The 21,183-nt window shown below is 38.6% G+C and overlaps 3 protein-coding genes across 5 annotated transcripts in view; 1 reads left to right on the forward strand and 2 right to left on the reverse strand.

The window, feature by feature from the left end:
• Positions 1-998, reverse strand: part of cpt1aa (carnitine palmitoyltransferase 1Aa (liver)) — a 12,299-nt gene extending 11,301 nt beyond the window's left edge. The window contains exon 1 of one of the 3 annotated variants that reach the window (XM_079454166.1): positions 790-998. The gene's annotated coding sequence lies outside the window, so the exon portion shown is untranslated. Of the gene's footprint in view, positions 1-62; positions 601-789 lie in introns of those variants that run through there. The other 2 variants (XM_079454165.1, XM_079454167.1) reach the window with 2 other exon arrangements.
• Positions 583-7,400, forward strand: mfge8a (milk fat globule EGF and factor V/VIII domain containing a). Its single transcript, XM_079454193.1, has 10 exons — positions 583-1,103; positions 2,035-2,160; positions 2,271-2,402; positions 4,295-4,408; positions 4,685-4,866; positions 5,083-5,238; positions 5,335-5,479; positions 5,633-5,835; positions 6,046-6,201; positions 6,286-7,400. Exons 1-10 carry the CDS (start codon positions 1,025-1,027, stop codon positions 6,427-6,429), a joined length of 1,437 nt encoding a protein of 478 aa, XP_079310319.1. The 5' UTR covers positions 583-1,024; the 3' UTR covers positions 6,430-7,400.
• Positions 6,794-20,392, reverse strand: acana (aggrecan a; the record flags this gene model as incomplete). The annotated part of the gene is made up of 18 exons (XM_079463850.1): positions 6,794-8,780; positions 9,033-9,215; positions 9,295-9,439; positions 9,519-9,601; positions 9,687-9,845; positions 10,495-10,608; positions 11,786-11,911; positions 12,518-13,798; positions 16,067-16,162; positions 17,273-17,566; positions 17,682-17,809; positions 18,009-18,205; positions 18,480-18,733; positions 18,853-19,146; positions 19,249-19,376; positions 19,502-19,676; positions 19,775-20,158; positions 20,368-20,392. The coding sequence occupies 18 exons, from the start codon at positions 20,390-20,392 to the stop codon at positions 8,701-8,703; spliced, it is 4,146 nt and encodes a 1,381-aa protein (XP_079319976.1). The 3' UTR covers positions 6,794-8,700.
• Between the last annotated feature and the right edge of the window lie 791 nt (positions 20,393-21,183).

Here is a 21,183-nt window from a genome sequence, read left to right on the forward strand (position 1 = left end):
CATTTACATCACATTCATTCGTTGGTTCTACATTGGTTATATACAGGTGTCTTTTTACGCACATGTAGCGAGGGCTAAACAGATGCTCTGTTATTTAAGTCGATGCCGGCCGGATTTCTTTACGTCACGTCAAACTGCCATTACGCGTCACTTACCGTCTACAGTACAGATCACTTCTCCAGGACAGATTTATAATGTTGATTATATTATATACATGTATTTCCACCGGACGTTCATTCAATTAAACAATACGACGAATCCGGCTGCGAGACAACGACGCCTTGATCACAGATATTTTTAGTTACTAGCATCACAGAACACGACTGGACGATGATAGCCCGCCCACTTTTCTCGTCTAAAACGCAACCATATGGGACAGTCTTGCCACTGAGCACCCAGTGGGTTGTTTCAATTTAGTATTAGTATAAAACGCATTGAGATTTGTAATACTCTCACAGGTTAGATTTGAATCCTAGGTACACAAACGACAAAATAGTATTTTTGTGAAATGTCGGAAAGCACAAGGCGCTCGAAAACTAGCCAATCGAAAGACACATAAAACATCACGTGTTTAAGCGTGACTATTCCGGAAGTCAATTCAAGAGTGGATGCTCTGCTTCCTATACAAATTTCTTAACAAGTTTTGCATTAAAACATGGATAGGCGGGTTTAGTGTTACTGATTACTGTTATTATTTGATAAACTAAATGCATGATTCTAATGCGATCGAGAAAGTTTGTACAAAATAGTGTGGCACTGTGCATATACGTTTATAAATAGGTTGCTAACCCAACTTCCAGAAATCGATGAAACCGGCGTGATATAGTTGCCCCTTGGTGTGGCAATTTCCGTTTAGCAGACACATCGCCTGCCAGGCAGAAATTCACAAAGAGCGGCACACAGTGCACGCGCGAACAGTGCGCGCGCCGCTGGTTCATGTGCTGGTTTCCACGTTTGAGGATGACGTCAGGAGGAGACCTAGCGGTCAGGACAGTCCGAGAGAAACAAATACTAGAGTACCAATATGAAGCCTCGGAGTCTCGCTCGTTTCTGTAAAATCGCCTTTGTCAGTTTAGTCGTTGCCTGTATTTGTGCTGTAAATGGTGAGTAATAATCTTTACATTTGAAGTGCAATTCAATCCTTTTTTACTAATCAAGCGCATCAGATAATCATTTGAGATAACTTACTACATAGACATATTTTACCATGGTTATTGTTTTTTCGTTTGCCATGATATAACATGTCAAAGTGTGTAGTCAGTGAGCAGTTTAGTAAATAAAAGGCATGACAAAACCTCCCTACAATGCAGTGTGAGAAGTTTGTAATGAACATTTCCTATATTTAGATTTCACGTCCTTATTTCCATTTTAGATGGAAGAATACGTCTCATGTTTACTTTGCCAATTACCAGCTGGTAAACATCAATTTTCATGTTTATATAGACGTATTTATCATATTGGAAACAATTATGTATAGACTTTTGTTGTGTGACCAAGAACCTACAGCATAATGAGCTCAGTGGGTAAACATGGCACAAATCTCCCAGCTTCTTAGAAGACATGTTGTGTAACTTGTGCCGAAGAGTGTACCATGTTCTCATTGTTTGTTCAAGCCCTATTAATGCAAACCCGCAGAATGCCAATGAATGCCGATGCTTTTCAAGCAGAACATGAGCCGCATTTTATGAGATTACTGCTTGTTGTTTCATTACGATTGCTTAAGATTGCTTGTTTTGTTGTGTTACATGACACAATCAAAGTTATTCTTCTCTTGATAACGTTCACTTATTTGTAGGGAAGTTCTGCACTTGAAGGTCCAAACTCTGCATTGGTTATGCTTCTCACGTCACTTATCTTTTATACTCTCTTGATCCTGTTCAGAAGCTTGAAAAGAATTCCTTCTCGGTTGCTCTGTTTACCTCTCAAAGCTTAATATGCAGGACCAGTCAGCCCATTGCCGAATTATAAAATAAGAGCTAATTCCACTCTAAGCTTTGTAATTCTATTCGCTCCTGCTTATGTGTGCCTCCACAGGAGATTACTGCAAGGTTAACCTGTGTCAAAATGGAGGAACGTGTGTGACTGGCATCGGACAAGATCCCTTCCTTTGCATATGTGCTGAGGGATTTACCGGAGATGCTTGCAATGCCACAGAGAGCGGTCAGGAAAATATGTTTACTGTTTATTTCAGATCATATTCACAAATATCGAATGTCCTAAACTTACTGTGAGATTCACATCAGATCTTTTAAACCTATTTTTTGCTTCAGGTCCGTGTAACCCAAACCCGTGTAAAAATGATGGGACGTGTGAGGTGATCACTAACTCTAGAAGAGGAGATGTTTTTAATGAGTATGTGTGTAAATGCCAACAGGGATTCAAGGGGACACACTGCCGAATCAGTAAGTTTTTAGAAAGCGCTTAGACAGACTAAAAATTCAGGGATTTGATGACGCAACCCACCTACTTTGAAAATCTGTGACCTGCTTCGCCATTTTTATTTTGACACAGAAACACATTTTAAATGTACTCACTAAAGTTAAAACCAAAGCCCACATATTTTATATAATTTAGCAACAGTTGACGTATAAAATATAAACACATAATAATTATATTACTAGAAAGCTGAAACTTTCCTTTTTATTTGGAACTTGAAACAAATGCTTTTCTTTTAAACATATGCATAGCTTTTTGTGTTCTTGAAATCTGTCACCATATTTCATAAAAAAACACTATACACATCCACTTTATCTCTTTTTGGTTTGGCAGGAATTTAGTCCTCAATTCGGAAAATTGACTTTCTTAAAATGAAAAGAAATACACAAAATGGCTATATAGTCCCTCTGTGACTCAGTTAGAGGTTTATTCATGTTAAAACTTTTCTCCTAAATGACGAATATTCTTGTAGCTGCAAGTCCACAATACGAAAGCTACATTTTCATTACTGCATGCATCCACTTTATTTTAGTGGGCTCAGGTTTATAAATGTATGTACAATGGCACTGGTGTAAATAACAGACACACCCAGGATGTTGGGCAGTCAGTAGTGGTTAGTGAGACCAATAACCATAGTGAGTTTTAAATAGGCTTTGTTAACATTTTCCAGTTCTGACAAGTTGTTTGCCTGAAGGATTTTAAACCTTTGGTACATGGTGTTTACATAACATTTTAACGACATCTGAACCATTCAGAGTATAGTGTTACATCCCTTGGTTCATATTCCTGACATTTGCCAAAAATCTGTCCGTTTAATATGACATTGTGTGTTTTATATTACATTCTTTTTTTGTTTTTATCTGTGATTACTAATTCATACATAAATGCCCAAAATATGGATTTCTACAAATAGAAGTTGTAGTGTTGCTACTAAAAAGAGGTTGGGGCACTGCAGATCACTTTTTGTTTCATTAGTAGTTTTGTTTGGTTAAATTATTTGACCCAGTAAATACAGACTGTATTGTGTCCAACTCATGTTGCTTTGTCATATAAATTATTGTTTTTTGGGGGTTCTTGCATCCAGATAAGGATAATACATAACTTTTGGGGTTATAAGTCGTGTTATTCTATAATATCTCGCAACAAATAAGTTATGACTAACCTTTCCTTAGTAATGAGTTTGGCCTATTTTATTTGAACATTGTCTGGACTGCTGTGTTTACGGTCATGCATGTGTTTATCCAGGCTTTAAGCACAGTTAAGTTTTCCATCTTTCTCAGTCCTCTTAACAGTTCAGAAGCTAAACAACTTCTGACATGAATATAGTCTTTGTCTTGTAGTCTTTTCGTGTCATGAATACACCTTACAACGTGTGGAAAATATGTTTTTTTTCTAGCAGCATATAAATAATTTCCTAGATCAGATGTTCATTTGTAATATACAGTATCTAGTGGTTGTCATATACTTCTTACATTGTATACTGTTTGTATGCTGTGACATACTTCCTGCTGTTGTATACTGTAGGTTTCTTAATATCTTGTATACATGGTGTATGAGTGCTTGGCATAGACACAGTATGTGATCAACAGTGTCAGTGATTAATGTCACAGCCTTACGGTTTTCCCCCTAGTGGATCTTTACTAAAACTGCAGTAAGATTATTAGATGAGCGTTGGGAAATGTAATTTAGCTAAAAATGCCTTATTTGCCAGAAAAATACATCAAAACACTATCGTGCCTGTGATTAGTTACAATGTTCAACCAGCGCAGAAAGTATCAAGATGTAATTTCTGTGCCTGTTGGGTTTTGCACTATGCAGTCATATAGGAATGTGTGTTATTTTTGGTGCTCTTACATAGATGTGAACGACTGTGCAAACCAGCCATGTAAGAATGGAGGCGTATGTCGTGATTTGGATGGAGACTACAACTGCCAGTGCCCTTCCCCTTACGTCGGGAAGCAATGCCAGCAACGTGAGTCATTTTTATGTGTATGTGTGTCCGTATTTATTTGTAGAGGCGAATAACATTAAGGATGTATGTTTTAGTGTCACAGTTAATGTGGAATATTGCAAGGGTGGCTTGTAGCAAATCCATGAGCTTTGATTCTCTTTCTGTTTGTGTGCTGGATGAAATATTCCTTGTACAGTTATAAATCAGGTGACAATAAGCCAAAGTATAAAGTAGACTGTGAGATTTTATATCTTATTAAACAGTATTCAGACCATTTACTGCTCTTTTATGGTGCAGGTTGTACATCTCTATTGGGGATGGAGGAAGGGGGAATTGTTGAGTCCCAGATCTCTGCTTCTTCTGTGCACTCTGGAATTTTAGGACTACAACGCTGGGGACCCGAGCTCGCTCGCCTCAACAACAGAGGGATTGTCAATGCTTGGAGCTCTGCACCTCAAGACAAGAGCCCCTGGATTCAGGTTGAATGTATTTTTTTAAAGGGACAGTTCACCCAAAATATACTCTCACCCTCAAGTGAGTAATACAGATTTGGCACAACTTGAGGGTGAGTAAATGTGAATTGTCATGTTTGGGTGAATGGTTTGTTTAACATAGACTTTCACTAAATATATCATACATGACTAAATAATTCATTTTGTTGCACACATGGGTAATTGAAAAGGTTTTATTTCCAGATCGATATGCAAAAGAAGATGCGCCTCACTGGGATCATTACTCAAGGAGCAAGTCGCATGGGGGCTGCTGAGTTTATCAAAGCTTTTAAAGTAGCGTCCAGTTTCGATGGCAAAACCTACATGGTTCACAGAGCTGATGGCCAGAGAAAAGACAAGGTAAGAAACTAGTACAACCATAATGCCAAAATTCATCATTGCAAAGTTATTTTGTGACCATTACTCAGGGACATCCTTCTGATTCTGTTTTTTCAGGTGTTTGTGGGTAATACAGATAATGACGGAACCAAGACAAACATGTTTGACCCTCCAATAGTGGCCCAGTATATTCACATCATTCCTCTGGTGTGTCGAAAAGCTTGTACTCTACGAATGGAACTTGTGGGCTGTGAGCTAAATGGTGATTGCCGTTCTATGAATCAATACTTTGAGAAACACATTTTGTTTGCTAAAAATGACAAATAATTTTCTTAATGACACTGACAAGAAATTGCCCTTCTAAGAGTGTTATGCTATCTTTGTTCATTATTTTTCATTGACTTCATCATGACAGTGCACTCCAGCACATCTAGTTGCTCTGATCTGCTGGGCATGAAGTCACGTCTCATCTCTGACGTGCAGCTTTCAGCATCTAGTGCCTACCGCACCTGGGGTATTGATGCATTTACCTGGCACCCTCATTACGCTCGTCTGGACAAGCAAGGCAAGACTAATGCCTGGGCGGCAGCTACCAACAACCGCTCAGAGTGGCTCCAGGTGAGACTTTCCTGAATGAACTAGACATGCCATCTCATGTGTTTTCTGTTGTATTGCTTAAAATCTGTTTATAGGTTTTAATGTTTAATTGTATATATATATATAAATAATATATATATATAAACATATTCAGTTGTTTTAACACCATCATATCATCCCACATAACTATCTAAACAAAATAACTTTGTTATATTTTTACTTCTTTTATAGCTGGATTTGGAGAAACCCAAAAGAATCACTGGCATCATCACTCAGGGAGCGAAAGACTTTGGAATTGTGCAGTTTGTGTCAGCTTTTAAGATTGCATACAGTGATGATGGACAGTCATGGAATATTGTGCAGGATCAAACAACAGGAAGAGATCAGGTCACAGTCATAGCAACTTTGAAATTTACATTGTTACTTTCATTATACATCATATATCATTGACAAATAACTTATTTTCCACAGATTTTTCAAGGCAATATTGACAACAACACACAGAAAAAGAACTTGTTCGAACCTCCCTTCTTTGCCCGATTCATACGCTTTTTGCCGTGGGAGTGGCATGAGAGGATAACTCTACGTATGGAGTTGCTGGGCTGTGACGATTAGACAACCTGCCGCACACTGCTTTTACCTGAACACTGCGTTTCTAGTTGTAGAATGGTGCTGAAGTTTTTCTATTATACATCAATTTGTATTGCAATGTATTTGGATGACATGTACTTCGAAATGTATATAAACGACAATGTCAATTTTCTAAGCTTCGGTACATTGTTAAAATTGTGGTAGGACTACATCATTTAAAAATTTCAGTTAGATTTATATTGGTAATAATTTCGATATTTATATCAAGAAGTTGACGGTTTCATGAAAACACGACTTATAAATGTCAAATAATGCATAAGCCTGGAGGAACGGAGACTAATTTAGCCTAACTAAAACTGTTTGCATCATAACCACTTACCATTGATGTAACATTATACAGTGTCTTTATTTACAATAAAATATCATTTACAGAGAAGACATTTTATTAATTAACCTGCACAAACTTTGTTTTAAATCAAATTACAATGGTGCAAATAATTGTTTGCGATTTGTTAAAGTAATGCCTTTACCAATGTCATTAATAAATTTGAAGTTCCAATACTTCTTCTCCTTTCATACGATTCTATTCACAGAAAGTGACCAGAAGATGGCGCTTCAAAGCTTTACATCAAGGCTCTCTAGGCAACAGGGAGAAACAGGTTAGAGACCATCAAAAGTGGCCTAAAAGGGTCCATTCAGTCACAAGGCAGTTCATTCCTTCCACTCCACCTAATTAAACAAACATTATCACCTGCAATTTTGCAAACGATTCCTATTTACTCAGGACTGATTGTAAAAACATTTTTCTTTCCATTACCTGTATAATGTGAATAACAGCTCTTGTGTAAAAACACCCTGAAGTGCTCTTGAAAATATTGTCTGTTTGACAGACTACTGCCCGAAACAAAGGAATCCTGTTTCAAAGATGATGGCTTGTTTATTTGTTCATATACTGTAATACAGTTATTTAAACATATAAGATCAGCAGAAGACATTATTGACAACTTGTTTTCCCTTATTTCGAAGACCAAGACAGTCTTGCCTCAAATATCTCCTCGTGGGTTTACTGTTGACTTTGTCCTTTTCCTCACAATATGACCTTAGAAACAGAGGCCACCTTGTGAATGAGAGATTAGATGGTTTTGTGCCACAGTGTATCTGTGAGTAGGTTATTTTCAGGAAACGTTTGTGCATTTTCGTCTGCAGTTTATGCTGCATTCATCGTTTCTGCTGCGTTGAAAATGAAAGCTATGGTGCATAAAAGAGAGGTCCCTGCCATTCGGATGAAAGAGGCACAGCCTCTTATTATTTTTCTGACAAAGTAAAGCAGTCCCTTCAGAACAGGCAAAATGTGAAATATTCAAGGCATTTGTCATCAACAGTTCTGAACTACAAACAAAATGTATTACAAAACAATAGCTTGTAGCTGATCAGTTTGGTCCCCATATAGTACTATGCCCTGCACAGCCTTGGCAACACAGATAATATCTAACACACAAGTACATTTCCACGATTGGGTTTACATTCATAATCTGACTGGATTTGGCCACCAAGATCTGATGCTGTTTACAGTATATTTATGGCTTTTGTGACCAAACATGGGATCCCCAAAATAAGATGGACATCTCCAGTCAAAAGATGGATGTGTTTTGTTTTATGTGTTGAGAAATCAATAAATAGACCAATTCACATTATGCTCTCTAACACAGACAACAAATGAATGACATGCTTGTGCAAGTTTTCGTAATCTGCCTGGTTAGGTAGAAATAAATAAAACAAATTGTAAACGTCCTTTATGGCTATAAATCTCTCTAGGTTCACAATTTTCTTCTAAATGTATAGATGAAAATAAAACTTAAATTTCATCATCTCACCTATAATTTATAATGTGCTTCAAAATTTGTTAACTAGCACATTAAGAGGAAAAAGGACAGTATCTCTGTCTGACAAAATAGTAAAAGGTACAGGCGAACCAAGCTTTTAGCTCAGTGTCTTTTCGCCATTTTCAAATGGAAAAAACCTTCGGTAAACATTTGCAGAAATCTTTAGGAATGTCGGTGGTCTGTGATGTTTTGGTCCCTGATCTTTTACTGGAGTGATGAAGTGCATGACCTTATCTAGGGCAAATCATTTGTATATGGTGATTTACTTTTTAAGGCCGAAATATAAACAAGATGGACAGTTATCTTAAAAGTTATACTTTTAAATAAAAAACGTATACATTATAAATCAGGGGCTGGGAAAATAAATATAAAACTTGCACTGTTTTTAAAAACGAAACTCTAGTTCTTCTCCTTAGAGATCTTTCTCCAATGTTGTGCTAACTTTATGCGAGTGATGAACAGTAGATTTATTTTGCAGTCTGATGTTGATTTCTATAAAAACACAAAAGAAAAAGTTGCTACTGTAATAATGTATGGTAACACATTCTTAATACAAAATCACAAAGCACATGGTCTCATCTTACATAAATGGGTAAGCATATGATCAAACTTTATTTACAGATTCTCTATATGTAGGCCTATATTTTAAAGTTGTTGGTTTGTCTTTAAATTCAAACTAATTGTAAATCACTAAACATAACATTTATTCTATAGATCAGTTTTTTCAGTGTCTCTATAACTTACTGGCTTTGCATTCCACTTGAGGGTTCTCCCACTGTCCATCCGCCATACATCGGATCACAGGCGGGTGGCGCTGTCTAAAACTTTCATTGCATTGGTACCTAATGATGGAATTCACCTGATAACGATCCTTCTTGTTTCCAAACATCCTGGCATTCTCCACTTTTGGAGGTTGGCCACATGTTACTGTAAACGGAAGTATTTAATTAGAATAAACTGAATATCATCAATGTTAGTAGTCTTCGATTTATTTTCAGTTCATTACCTGGACCTGTTTTACACGTGAAGGGTAGATGGTAGTTGCAAGGCACGTCATTCCATTGGCCATTTTCATGCCAGATCATCACAACACAGTCTTCCCCAGAGTTAAAATAATTGTCAGGCTGGTTAGGCCTCCAGTTCTCATATTGCTAAAAAGAAGAAAAGCATTTCAAACCAGTGTTAATATTAGAATCACAGTATCTAAGCATGAGAATGAGGAAGGCTCACCAGTGGGGTACCATCTGACCAACGGAAGTCATTTTCGATAGTTTTATCATTCAATCCGATCCATTGATAGTCTTGTGCATACGCTGTTACAGAAAGTGAGAGATTATTCGTAATTCCATAAACAAGTGATTCATTGCATACACACGCACGCACATTAACGTCACTCACAATTAATGAAGGCTTGTTCTTCTGGAGTATTTATGCTAGCTAGGTGAGCGTTTAGGTCGCGACAGCGCTGTTCTGCGTCCAGCCAGATCTCTCTCTCGGGAAAGTGCAGGTAACAGTTGCCCTGAAACTTAATCCAGCCCTCTTCACAGGTGTGAACATCTGAAGCAACATCAAGTGGCACATTTTATCAAAGCTTTTAGCGTCCTAGACCTAAACTTTCACTAATTGACAAAACCTGAATCACAACTTAAAAGCAACATTAATACTTGCTGTAATGCAATAAAAAATAAATACATGATGGATAACATAAAAAAGTCACTTTATCTGTCATTGGTGTTTAAGCAAGCAGCAAATGGTTTTTAAATTAAAAGTGAAGTCAGATAAAGTGATTTCCAAACCCCATGTATTCAAATATACTGACCAATGAACGCCAAAAGCAAACATGAATAATTACCATACCTGCTTCTGAGATATTTATGGACTCTGGTCATATGGAAATTATGAACTGGACTGTTTTGTTTTACCTTATTTCTGACACGGCAAGGTTATATTTTCCCTATAGGTGTTTACAGAACCTGCAAATGTGTCTTTACCACACCTGAATGACGCAGAAGTTCAAAATTCTCTTTCAAACACAAAATAAACCACTCACATCTCAACCAGACACGGCAATAAACATAGCCCACATATGCCTCAAGACACCGCCCAGAGATGTTCCTCCCACCACAACATCATCTGGAGTTTTGTGTCACCTTTAAGGTTGTTTTTGAAAGGCCGTTAGTAGAATTAGCTAAAGCGGGCCTCCTACCAATCTCACAGCGGTCTCCTTCGTAGCTGGGCAGACACAAGCATTTGAAAGTGTCCTCCACCTCCACACAGGTGGCTCCATTGGCGCAAGGGTTTGAATGGCAAACATCAACCTCTGCAAATAAAGGTTTAGCAGTTAAGACTGACTATGAAGATGCCTGAGGTAGGCCTAGCTTAGCAGAGAGCATCAATGAATCAGAACTGGTGCTGCTTCTATATCTTGTGAATAATTGTACCTTACTAAAAAATGGATGTAAGATGAGAAGTTTCAATCGGTTTAGTGATTTAAGGAATGGAGATGGTGTTTTAGACATGTCTAGGGTAAATTAAAGGACAGGTTTGGGATACATATGGCCCAGTCTGTGAAAACCCAGACAAAATAAATGCATCATTTTTGTCCTTTCTCTGTTTTCTACATAAAATCATACTACATAATAAACATCCTACATAGTTCTGTAAAAACATATTGACTAAGTAAGGACGTGTCTGTGTTAAATCGTGCGAAATAATAAAATGTAGTGTAAAAATAATACATTTCAGTATTTATCATATTGTATTGGAGTACCGTATCTTGAACTGTATCATCAAATTTGATCATTTATAGCAATAAACACACATTACCTATTTTCATTTTTATGGCTGTGACAATTTTGATGGCCTCAATCTCATAACTCGATTATGAGACGTTAGTCTGGATTTCACAGACAGGGTCACTTTTATGTTACTGTAAGAGTGACGACTTTTTCATACTTCTCATATCACTGCGAAAGAAAGCAATGATCCAGTTCAGCACTCTTACAGTCCCAGAAACAATGAAGCAGAATTTGAGTTCAGATTCATATGAAGAGGGATGAAAAGAATGAGCATGTACCAGGTGTTAGCAGGCGTGCTGATTAAACCAGACTGCAGCAAAGGCACAGCTGAACAAAAACAACACGGGTGAACAGTCACTGAAAAGACACTTGGACACAAGGGCTCTGTAAATGGAACATTACAGTAACCACACACATACATGCTAAACAACCTGTTAAATGGACTGTGAGAGTATGAATCGGGCACAAGCAAACAGGAGTTATTCACATATAAATGCAAACAGTAGGACAGTCGGAGACGTTTGGTTGAGTCAGTTCAACACAAAAAGCCTAGAAAGCAACAACAGTTTGTGGAATTATTTTCAGGTTGTTAGGGCAAAGTCATATATGGTCAGATATATGTCACTTGTAAATATTATCATATTTATTTCATTGTGATCGTATTAAAGTCGTGAACTTTATGAAATCAGTCTGACTCACCAAACTGACATTCTTCTCCATGTTGTCCCAGTGAGCATTGACAGACGGCCACCCCATCCTTCACTGAGCATAATTCAGCAGCTCCACAAGGGTGTGGATCACATGGGTTAACAGAAGCAATTATGGCTTTTAAAAAGGAACAGAGCAAGACATAAAACCACATTAGACTATTACTAAATACGAAAGAGAGCAGGTTTTAGTTTTAGATCTAGTAAGCTGTTTTGATATGGTGGAAAAACTCAAACATGAATAAAAAACTTAATGAAGTAAGCTTATTATGCTGCTTTTTGGAACAGTATTCTCATCAAGAGTTGTCTATGATGCATTGCAATAATGCATCCGCGGCAGCTTAACAGATATATTAAACATTTTATAAAATGTTCCAAAACAAATCTTATAAAGGTACACATTTTTGCTGTCGAGTTGAAACTTTGTAGCTCTGTATTTTGCGATTATTATATTTTCCTTCATGTTTCTGCATTTAACCGATTTAAAAGTTTAAAAAGAGCTTGTCAACTTTTTGTGTGATTTTCCATTTCCTGAAACAGAAATTTGTTCTGTTTGACAAAATATATTTTCTTATATACTAACTCTCAATATATTAAATCAGACGATATATATTTGAAAATAGATATAATAGTACATTGTTAATATCGTCGCTGAAAAAACACTTTACTTTTTAAATGAAAACAACTCATTAAAATAAACAAGCTTATTCAACAGGACCCTCACCATTCACAGGAGGTTCTTCAATGACAGTAGGAGTCTGTTGAGGAATGGCAGGCTCTGTTGTAGTAGGTAAAGTTGCAGAAGTGGTATCAGGATTACTGATGATCCCTGTCGGTTCTGAATACAGCACTGCTGGTCCGGCAGCATCACTGTACAGGCCTGATGGCCCTTGAAGAGATTGTTCTACTGGTGGAGCCTCACTGGAGCTCATATTTAATGTGTGTTCAGTGGTTGGGATCGGCTTATCTTCTTGTCCACTAGCAAAGACAGTTTGGTCATCTCCACTGCCTGATAACAGGCTGACAGTCCCACTATACTCCACGTCCCCACTTCCCAGCTCCATGGCGTGGATAGGCTTGTTGGACAGTTCAGTCACCACACTGTTGATGAAAAAGGTGGTATCACCGCTAGCGGATTCCCCCGATCTTTCTCCTGATTCAATGGCATAGACGCCAGATGTAAATCCACTGCCCTCACCAGATCCGAATATCAAAACCCCAGAAGCTTCCTGGTTATGAGATTGCTCTGTGAGATCAGTGAATCCCGATCCTAGATACGTCACACCAGAAAACACTGAAGCACTCCCAGAGCCGCTGTGATCACCACTCATACCAGAGAAATCCCCACTCGTCCCAGACCCTGAGGTAGTTCCTGATCCACTGACATCTACATGGCTTCCGCTGACCTCCTGTTCTTGTAAGGATGGAGAAGTAGACACTTGAGTCCACTGTCTATCCAGCATGATGACAGATTCATCAACTAATGAAATGCCACTGGATCCTCCAGAGGGAAACATTCCAGATGAGAAAGAAATGAATCCTGAGAACTCCCCGCTGGAACCTGATCCTGAGGAAGTACCGGAATGTTCCCCACTCCCACTGATCTCTCCTAAGCTGCCAGAAAAGTCTGAGGTAGATCCACTTCCTTCGGAGCTATAGCCTGACCCACTGCCAGATCCGGATCCAGTAAAGTCCACACCAAAAAGCCCTGAGATCTGATCAAATGGAAAGGTGAGGAGATCTCCTACTCCAGCCTCCTGTGGTCTCCCTGAAGCTGATCCATCTCCAGACAAAACTGCTCCGCTTCCTGAGAAGGTCACCAGGATACTTGAGTCATCACCGCTAAGACCTGACCCAGAAGCATCCCCACTGATTCCAGATCCAGACAAGTCCCCGCTGTAACCAGATGACCCACTCGGCTGATCCCCACTTCCACTCCCAGACAGATCGACTTCCCCACTGGTCTCAGATGAGCCAGATCCAGAGATGGGGGTGATGGGGGTACCTACTGATAAAAAATAAAAATACAGTACATCAAATGGCAAATAAAATGAACACATACAGGGGTTGGACAATGAAACTGAAAGCACAATAATGTATTAGTATGGTATAGGGTCTGCTTTGGCGCCCGATGCAGTCCTGAACAGTTGCTAAAGGGATCTTGAGCAATTTCTCTTGCAGGACAGTGGCTAGGTCACTATGTGATGCTGATGGTGGAAAACGTTTCCTGACTCGCTCCTTTAAAAAACACCACAACGTGGCTCAATAATATTCAGATCTGGTCACTGTGCAGGCCATGGGAGATGTTAAACTTCACTTTTATGCCCATTTACACATGTATTGGAACTAGGTAATGCCATGATATAGCAGTCCAAAACATCACTGATCCACCCCTATTATTCACTCTTACAGTGCATTAGTCTGGGTAGTAAGCTTCTTTGGGGCCTCTCCACACTGTAACTCTCCCGTATGTGGGAAAGACAGTAAAGGTGAAGTCATCAGAGAACAATACATGTTTCACATTGTCATCAGTCCAAGATTTACACTGCTGGCACCCTTGAAACCGACATTAGGCATTGGCACACAAGACAAAAGGTTTGGCTATAGCAGCCCTGCCATGTACTGAATGTTTACCCTGTGGAGCTCCAGACTAACCGTTTTGGTAGAAACAGGAGAGTTGAAGTGCACATTTAATTCTGAAGTAAGATGGGCAACTGTGGTTTTATGTCGTTATTGAGTATTTCCTTTTGAGTATTTCCTTTTTATCTACATTTATGCATGCATTTCACGTTTCACATTGCATTTTTACTATCACACTTTTTATCAGTCATACAGCATTAAGAAGTATTCATAGGAATAATAGAAGGAATAATAGAAGTATTAGTTATTAGTGATATAATCAGAAACCACATTTAATGAATAATAGAATGTGGTGAGGAAGGCGGGACGAGAGCCGTGACGCGGGGCCGGTGGCGTGAGTGATCAGTGCAAGCAGCTGTGCGCGCACCGGTCCCGCATCTTATCACGGAGGAGATTGGGAGCTTAAAAGGACGATAGGCAGGACTGTTGACGAGAGAGGACCGGGCCCGGACATATGTTTAGTTTGTGTATTTTTTATGGCCGGCAGTCTACCGTGAGGTGGCTGCCGGTTACTTCCGTGTTTATTTAAATAAAAGTTTTAGTGTTTGAATGTTCGCCGGTTCCCGCCTCCTTCCTTCCCTTATAACGAACTTTATCACATAGAAGTATTAGTTATTAGATATGAGAAACCACATTTAACCACATTTAATTCAAGATGATTGTGAGCAAATGACTAAGATGATTTAATGACTAAATGTTACAATCAGTATACCTGTTTAATGATTATTTACATAAAAATACTTATATAGCATTTTTTGGGAATTTACCTGATTGGTGTAACAGACGAGCCCCCTGCACCAGTTTTACTATAACTATGGGCTGAAGAACACTGTATTTTCAGATGCTTTGGGAAGATCTCACTTTGTTTGATTCGAACAAATAAAGTTTACTCTTTGACACCTGGACCTTCTTTGTTTGAGCAATTTTTTGAAACTACAAGATACATTTTCCACAACATCGTTTGGATACAATCCGGGTTAGCACCCGGACATTCTTTTTAAGGCTCAAATACACTAGAAGGCTTTTGCTCAGATTTTGCCCAGATTTTCAGTATGGACTTGTTGCAGAAAGTCTGTGCCAGTCTACAGATTTGATCAGTTAGTGTGTTTCTATCTGAAACTTTCAAAAAGTGTAAGATATCTTATTTAAAATAAGTCTATTCCAGCCATTAGACAGCTTCGTTGTGTGTTGACAGTTACTCCTGTTGGATGTGGTTATCCTTCATGCTGGGATGCTGATATTACCCTGAATACCGTGGCGTTCAATACACCACAAAGACTTGCTGTCCTAGTCACAAATGCACCAGTGAGACGCGCAACAACAATTTGTCCTCTTTTGATTTCTGACATTTCTGCTGTGCTTTGCAATATTTTATGTATAGCTGTGCTATTGCTTTGCTATTTTAACCTTTAAACTCTGCTCTTACTGGTGGCATGTGAAATAAATAAAGATTGGCCACCAGGCTTCACAAATATAGCCATGAAACTCCCAACACTACATTTGCCAGTCTTTCAGTTTCATTGTCCAACCCCTGTAAGTATGGTCAGTTCAACGAACGATTTGGAGCATGTTAGTTCCTAGACACACCAGTCACAAAAATGGGTTCAGTGTATCTTTAAATATTTTATATTACCAGGTCTGAGAAGATCAGGAAAAGATTCCACATTCACTGTCTCCTCTGTCACTGTTTTGTTTGGCTCACTTTCATTCAGGAACAAATCTAGATCCACTATACAAAAAAACACAAACTGTATGAACACTTAAACACATTCTGAATTTGAAAAAGCAGAAAATACATCAGTTTCAAACAGGACATATATTGTATTATGAGATACATTATATTACCAGGACTGAGAAGACCAGGAAAAGATTCCACATTCACTGTCTCCTCTGTCACTGTTTTGTTTGGCTCACTTTCATTCAGAAACAAATCTAGATCCCCTATACAAAAAAAACACAGACTGTATGAACACTTAAACACATTCTGAATTTGGAAAAGGAGAAAATACATCAGTTTCAAATAGGACATATATTGTATTATGAGATGCATTATATTACCAGGACTGAGAAGATCAGGGAGAGACTCCACGTTCACTATCTCCTCTGTCACTGTTTTGTTTGGCTCACTTTCATTCAAAAAAAAATCAAGATCCACTGTTTAAAAAAACAAAAACACAAGGACTGTAATGAATTTATTAATATAACTTAAACAGACATTTTGAGCTTGTAAACTTGCAGGAGCAATAGATCAGTCTCAAAGTGTTGGGACAGTTCACCCAAAAATGAAAATTCTGTCTTTATTTACTCAAGTTGTTTGTGTAAACTTCTTTGATCTGATGAACACAGAGGAAGATATTTGGAAGAATGTCAGTAACCAAACAGTTCTTTGCCACCATTGACTACAATAGTAGGAAAAATTGCTTTATCAATTTCTTTGTTCTGTTGAACACAAATTAAGGTATTCTGAAGAATGTAGGAAAGCATACAGTTGATGGTGCCCTCTCTGCCAGTCTCTGTGTTTAAGAGAACAAAGACTCGGGGGTGAGTAAATAACGACAGATTGTTTTATTTTGGGTGTCCCTTTAAAACGGGACATTGTTTTACGATATATACATTATATTACCAGGACTGAGAAGATCAGGGAAAGACTCAATGTTCAATGTCTCTTCTGTCACTGTTACTGCCTTACTTTCATTCAGAGACACTTCCAAATCCACTATACACAGAAGAAATGACAAGGATATAATACACATATAGTTTGTTCTAATCAACTGTATTGTGCATGAATATGTAAAAGCAGTCATTGCATGCATGATTTGACTACAAACGCTATATTTACCCTTAAGGCAATAAGCATCGAATTTGGTGTTCAGGTCAGGAAAGCCTTTTTGGTTGGGAAACATGTAAACTGTGTGAACTCCTGGCTTTCCTCCGCCACACAGCTGCTGGGGTTTATTGATGGCATAACGTACACTGCGGTCAAGAAGCCAGCCTTTACGGCACATATCAAAACCCTGCTTCCAGGCAGCATACAGGTCTCCTGTGGAGGCCAGGGATGCGTTCTGACCCTCGCAGTAGGCAACAGCTTCATTGTAAGTAAATCCATCAAATGAACTTGCATGGAAAAGATCCCCTGCAAGAACACGCAAGTGTGAGTATTGACTTTACAAACTCAACTGAGAGAAAAACAGGGCTTATTTTTCTCATTTTTGTTTTGTTTCACTAGTACTGTACTGTAAACATCTTACCTCTTGGTTTGTCCATATAGCAATACACATCATATTGTTCATCTGCAGGACGTAGTCCATAGGATCTCACACCGGGAAGATGCTCCAAATCACCAGAACATTGCTCGCGTGGGAACACAATGGGATATCTGCATAACCATAATTTACATATTGTTTTAAATGTAGGTTTAGCTTGTCAACAGTCTGAGATACATTTCACTAGATATATCTGCCACCAGCCCGGCAACAAATAATTTGCTTTTTTATCATTTGCCTGTAGGGATAAAGAATTCCAAAGAATTGAATAGTGACTAAATATGAGCTACAAACAATGTAATTAAAAAATACCTGACAGTCTGATCCAAAAGCCAGCCAGCATCACACTGATGGAAACCACCCTCATAGGCGCCCTGTAGCTGCTGGGGGCTGGCGATGACCGCACCAATGCTTTGACACGCAAGTTGAGCTTCCACAAAGTTATAAGCATAGCGACTGGAGCTCGCACGGTAATGAAAGACAACCCCTATTGCATGAAATAAAAATGACTTTTCTCACAGACTTATATGACAAGTTAGTAAATAAAAAAACTCTAACTGGTACATTTAAAGGAGCTTTCAGAACATTACTGTATTTCACAAGATTCTCAATTTACTTCATAAAAACTACTTTCAATGTTCAACTGAATGACCTACAATTTCCAAGTATCTAAAATCACAAAACAAGATTCTTACATTGAAACAGATGGTATATTTGCAACACATTACAAGTTAATTTCATCATATTTTTCCGAAAGCTTGCAAATGTGATTACAAAACATACTTTACCCGTATCAGACATGACAGCTTCAAAATTTGAAAGCTCTGACCCAAGATCAGTGGAGCTGGTTGGTGGCAAAAGCAGGGTATCATCTATGATAGAGTATGATGGGTTGACACTGGTGGTCACTGAGGGTTTATGTGTTATAACCTCTCCCTGTAGTTCACTTTTAGTGTAGGTGGGGGTAAAAAAGACCTGGGGATCACTTTCTGTCTCCGTTAATATGTCAGGAAAGCCTGAACCTTCTTCATCTTTTTCTAAATCAAAAGACAAAATGTACACACTCGTCAGTATATAAAAACCCAAATGAAACTTTTATAAGTGTGTGGATACCATATCAATTATGATAGACATTAACAAAAATATATTTTTGTACCAGAATAGCAAAAAGCATCGTAGGCAGTTTCTGGTAAGGGATAGCCGGTCTGATTGGGAAACAGATAAACAGTGCGCACTCCCAGCAGGCCTCCACCACACTGCGGTCGGGCGATGTTAATGGGGTAGCGAACACTTCTGTCCGCCAACCAGCCAGCATTACAAACATCCATCCCGTCCTTCCAGGCCAGGTAAAGCTGTCCAGTGGTAGCTAACCTGGCATCCCGACTTTTACATGCAGCTTCAGCCTCCTCAAAAGTGAATTTGTTAGGGGAAGTAGCATGGAAAACTCTTCCTGTAAGACATAATGAAACCTTTTGTAGTGTCCCACCATTTTGAAGATAATAAACTGAACGCTTTTTTAAGAATGGATCTCAAAAATGTAACCTTAACGCACCTGTCTTTGTCTGAGCAAAGCAGTACACGTCATAAGTCTCATTCACATCTCTTACTCCGTATGTCCTCACTCCTGGAAATTCATATTTGTCCCCATAGCAAGCCTCACGAGGATTGTGAATAGGATACCTTTGTTTCAAAAAACAAAATTGTGTTACTGTGCGTCCTTTTTATTTAGAAAGAAACAGCCCAGAACATACAGTATATGAATTGAATATATACAGTAACTGCAAACATAAAGTAGGATAACTGACCTGACTGTCTGGTCTGCAAGCCATCCTGCATCGCACTGATGAAAGCCCTCAAGATAAGCCACATGAAGTTGCTCTGGGGTGGCGATCACAGCACTGTTTTGAACACAGGCTGCTTTGGCCTTCTCAAAGGTCAGTGTGTATCTTGTGGTGATTGCTCGATAGTGAAAAACAATGCCTGCAAAAAATAAATACAATGAAATCAATTTCACTTGACACAAAATATCCTTAAATATTACAAACATTTAGCTCGAATGCATACATGTTTATCAGTACCTTGAACTTGAACATGTACGATATCGTAACTGTCCTCTATGCCATGCACGACCTCACAGCGGTACACTCCTGAGTCATTGGAATGGAGTTCTGTGATTTTAATGCTTGCATCTGTGGGTGTCGTTGGGTATCCCACTAAGGTGACTCTGTCAATATACTGCTTGGCCACATTTACGATTCCCTCAGATGCCACTAAAATGGTTTTGGTCTCGTCTTTGGTGACCAGACTCCATTTGATCCGGTGAGACAAGGGGGCAATGGTGGGGGCACCGGGGTCGTTGACCGTGTTGTCCAGGAAGAAGCAGGGGAGAATTAATGTGTCACCCATCAGGGGCTGGAGAGGACTCTCATAGGGTATGCTGACACTCAATGTGCTTTCGGGCTCTGTAAGAACACACAAAAATGAGAAGTAGAAGGACATTGATTTTAGGAATGCACAGACTGAATGCAAAACCTACGTTTGTAAAAAATGTGTATTTTAAAAATAAAATAATACTAACAAATGTAATATGAATTCATTTTATACAAATACACACCAGTGTAAACATAATCATTAAAAGGCACTGTGGCTGAGGAGACCCGGAAGCACATACTCAGAATGAGCAAGAACATGGCCATGGTTCACCTGCAAGGTAAAGTAAACACAATTATGCCAGCAAACACGTAATACAATGTGTACAGCATGCATTTTCAGTGAAAAACATCTTGTAATATATATCCGGCTCTAAAGATTATATTCTGACAGCATATACTTTATCAAATGAGCGTTTCCAAATTCATAACAAAAGTTTGATTTAAATAAGAGGTCTTTGGAAGAGCAAAACCAACATGTCATTTTCATTCCCCAAAAATACCACAGGGACACAACAGCCCTCATGTAGTGTTAGCTCCTTCTGTCTAACCAGATTGGGAATTACTGAATGTCTCCCATACATGAATGAAGAAAATAATGCTGTTCCTGCAGTTTAGTATAAAAGTTTTGGCTCATTTGACTATAATGGGACTAGAACGTTTGGCCATGCGGTCCCTTTTTCGGCGTAATGCTATTTTTATTTGACTTGCTCCAGAGCACGCAGGAGTGCATTCTTTTAAAGAGATTCACTTATGCATAGCTAGGAAACTCACTACCTCTATTAGCCCTCTAACAGCTTTTTAAAGTAGTATGAAAATTCTGTAATAATTTACTCTCCCTCTTGTCTTTTCAAACCTTTTTGACTTTCTTTCTTCCGCAGAACATAAAAGAAGATATTTTGAAGAATGTTTGTTACATCACTCACTGTATGGACAAAAAAACAATGCAAGTGAATGGGGGCAAGTTAACAACATTCGTTAAAACATCTTCTTCCATGTTCTGCGCAAGAAAGAAAGTCATACAGGTTTAAAATTACAAGAAGGTGAGTAAATAATGA

Source organism: Barbatula barbatula, assembly GCF_947034865.1.
Source record: "Barbatula barbatula genome assembly, chromosome: 1".
NCBI lineage: Eukaryota > Metazoa > Chordata > Actinopteri > Cypriniformes > Nemacheilidae > Barbatula > Barbatula barbatula.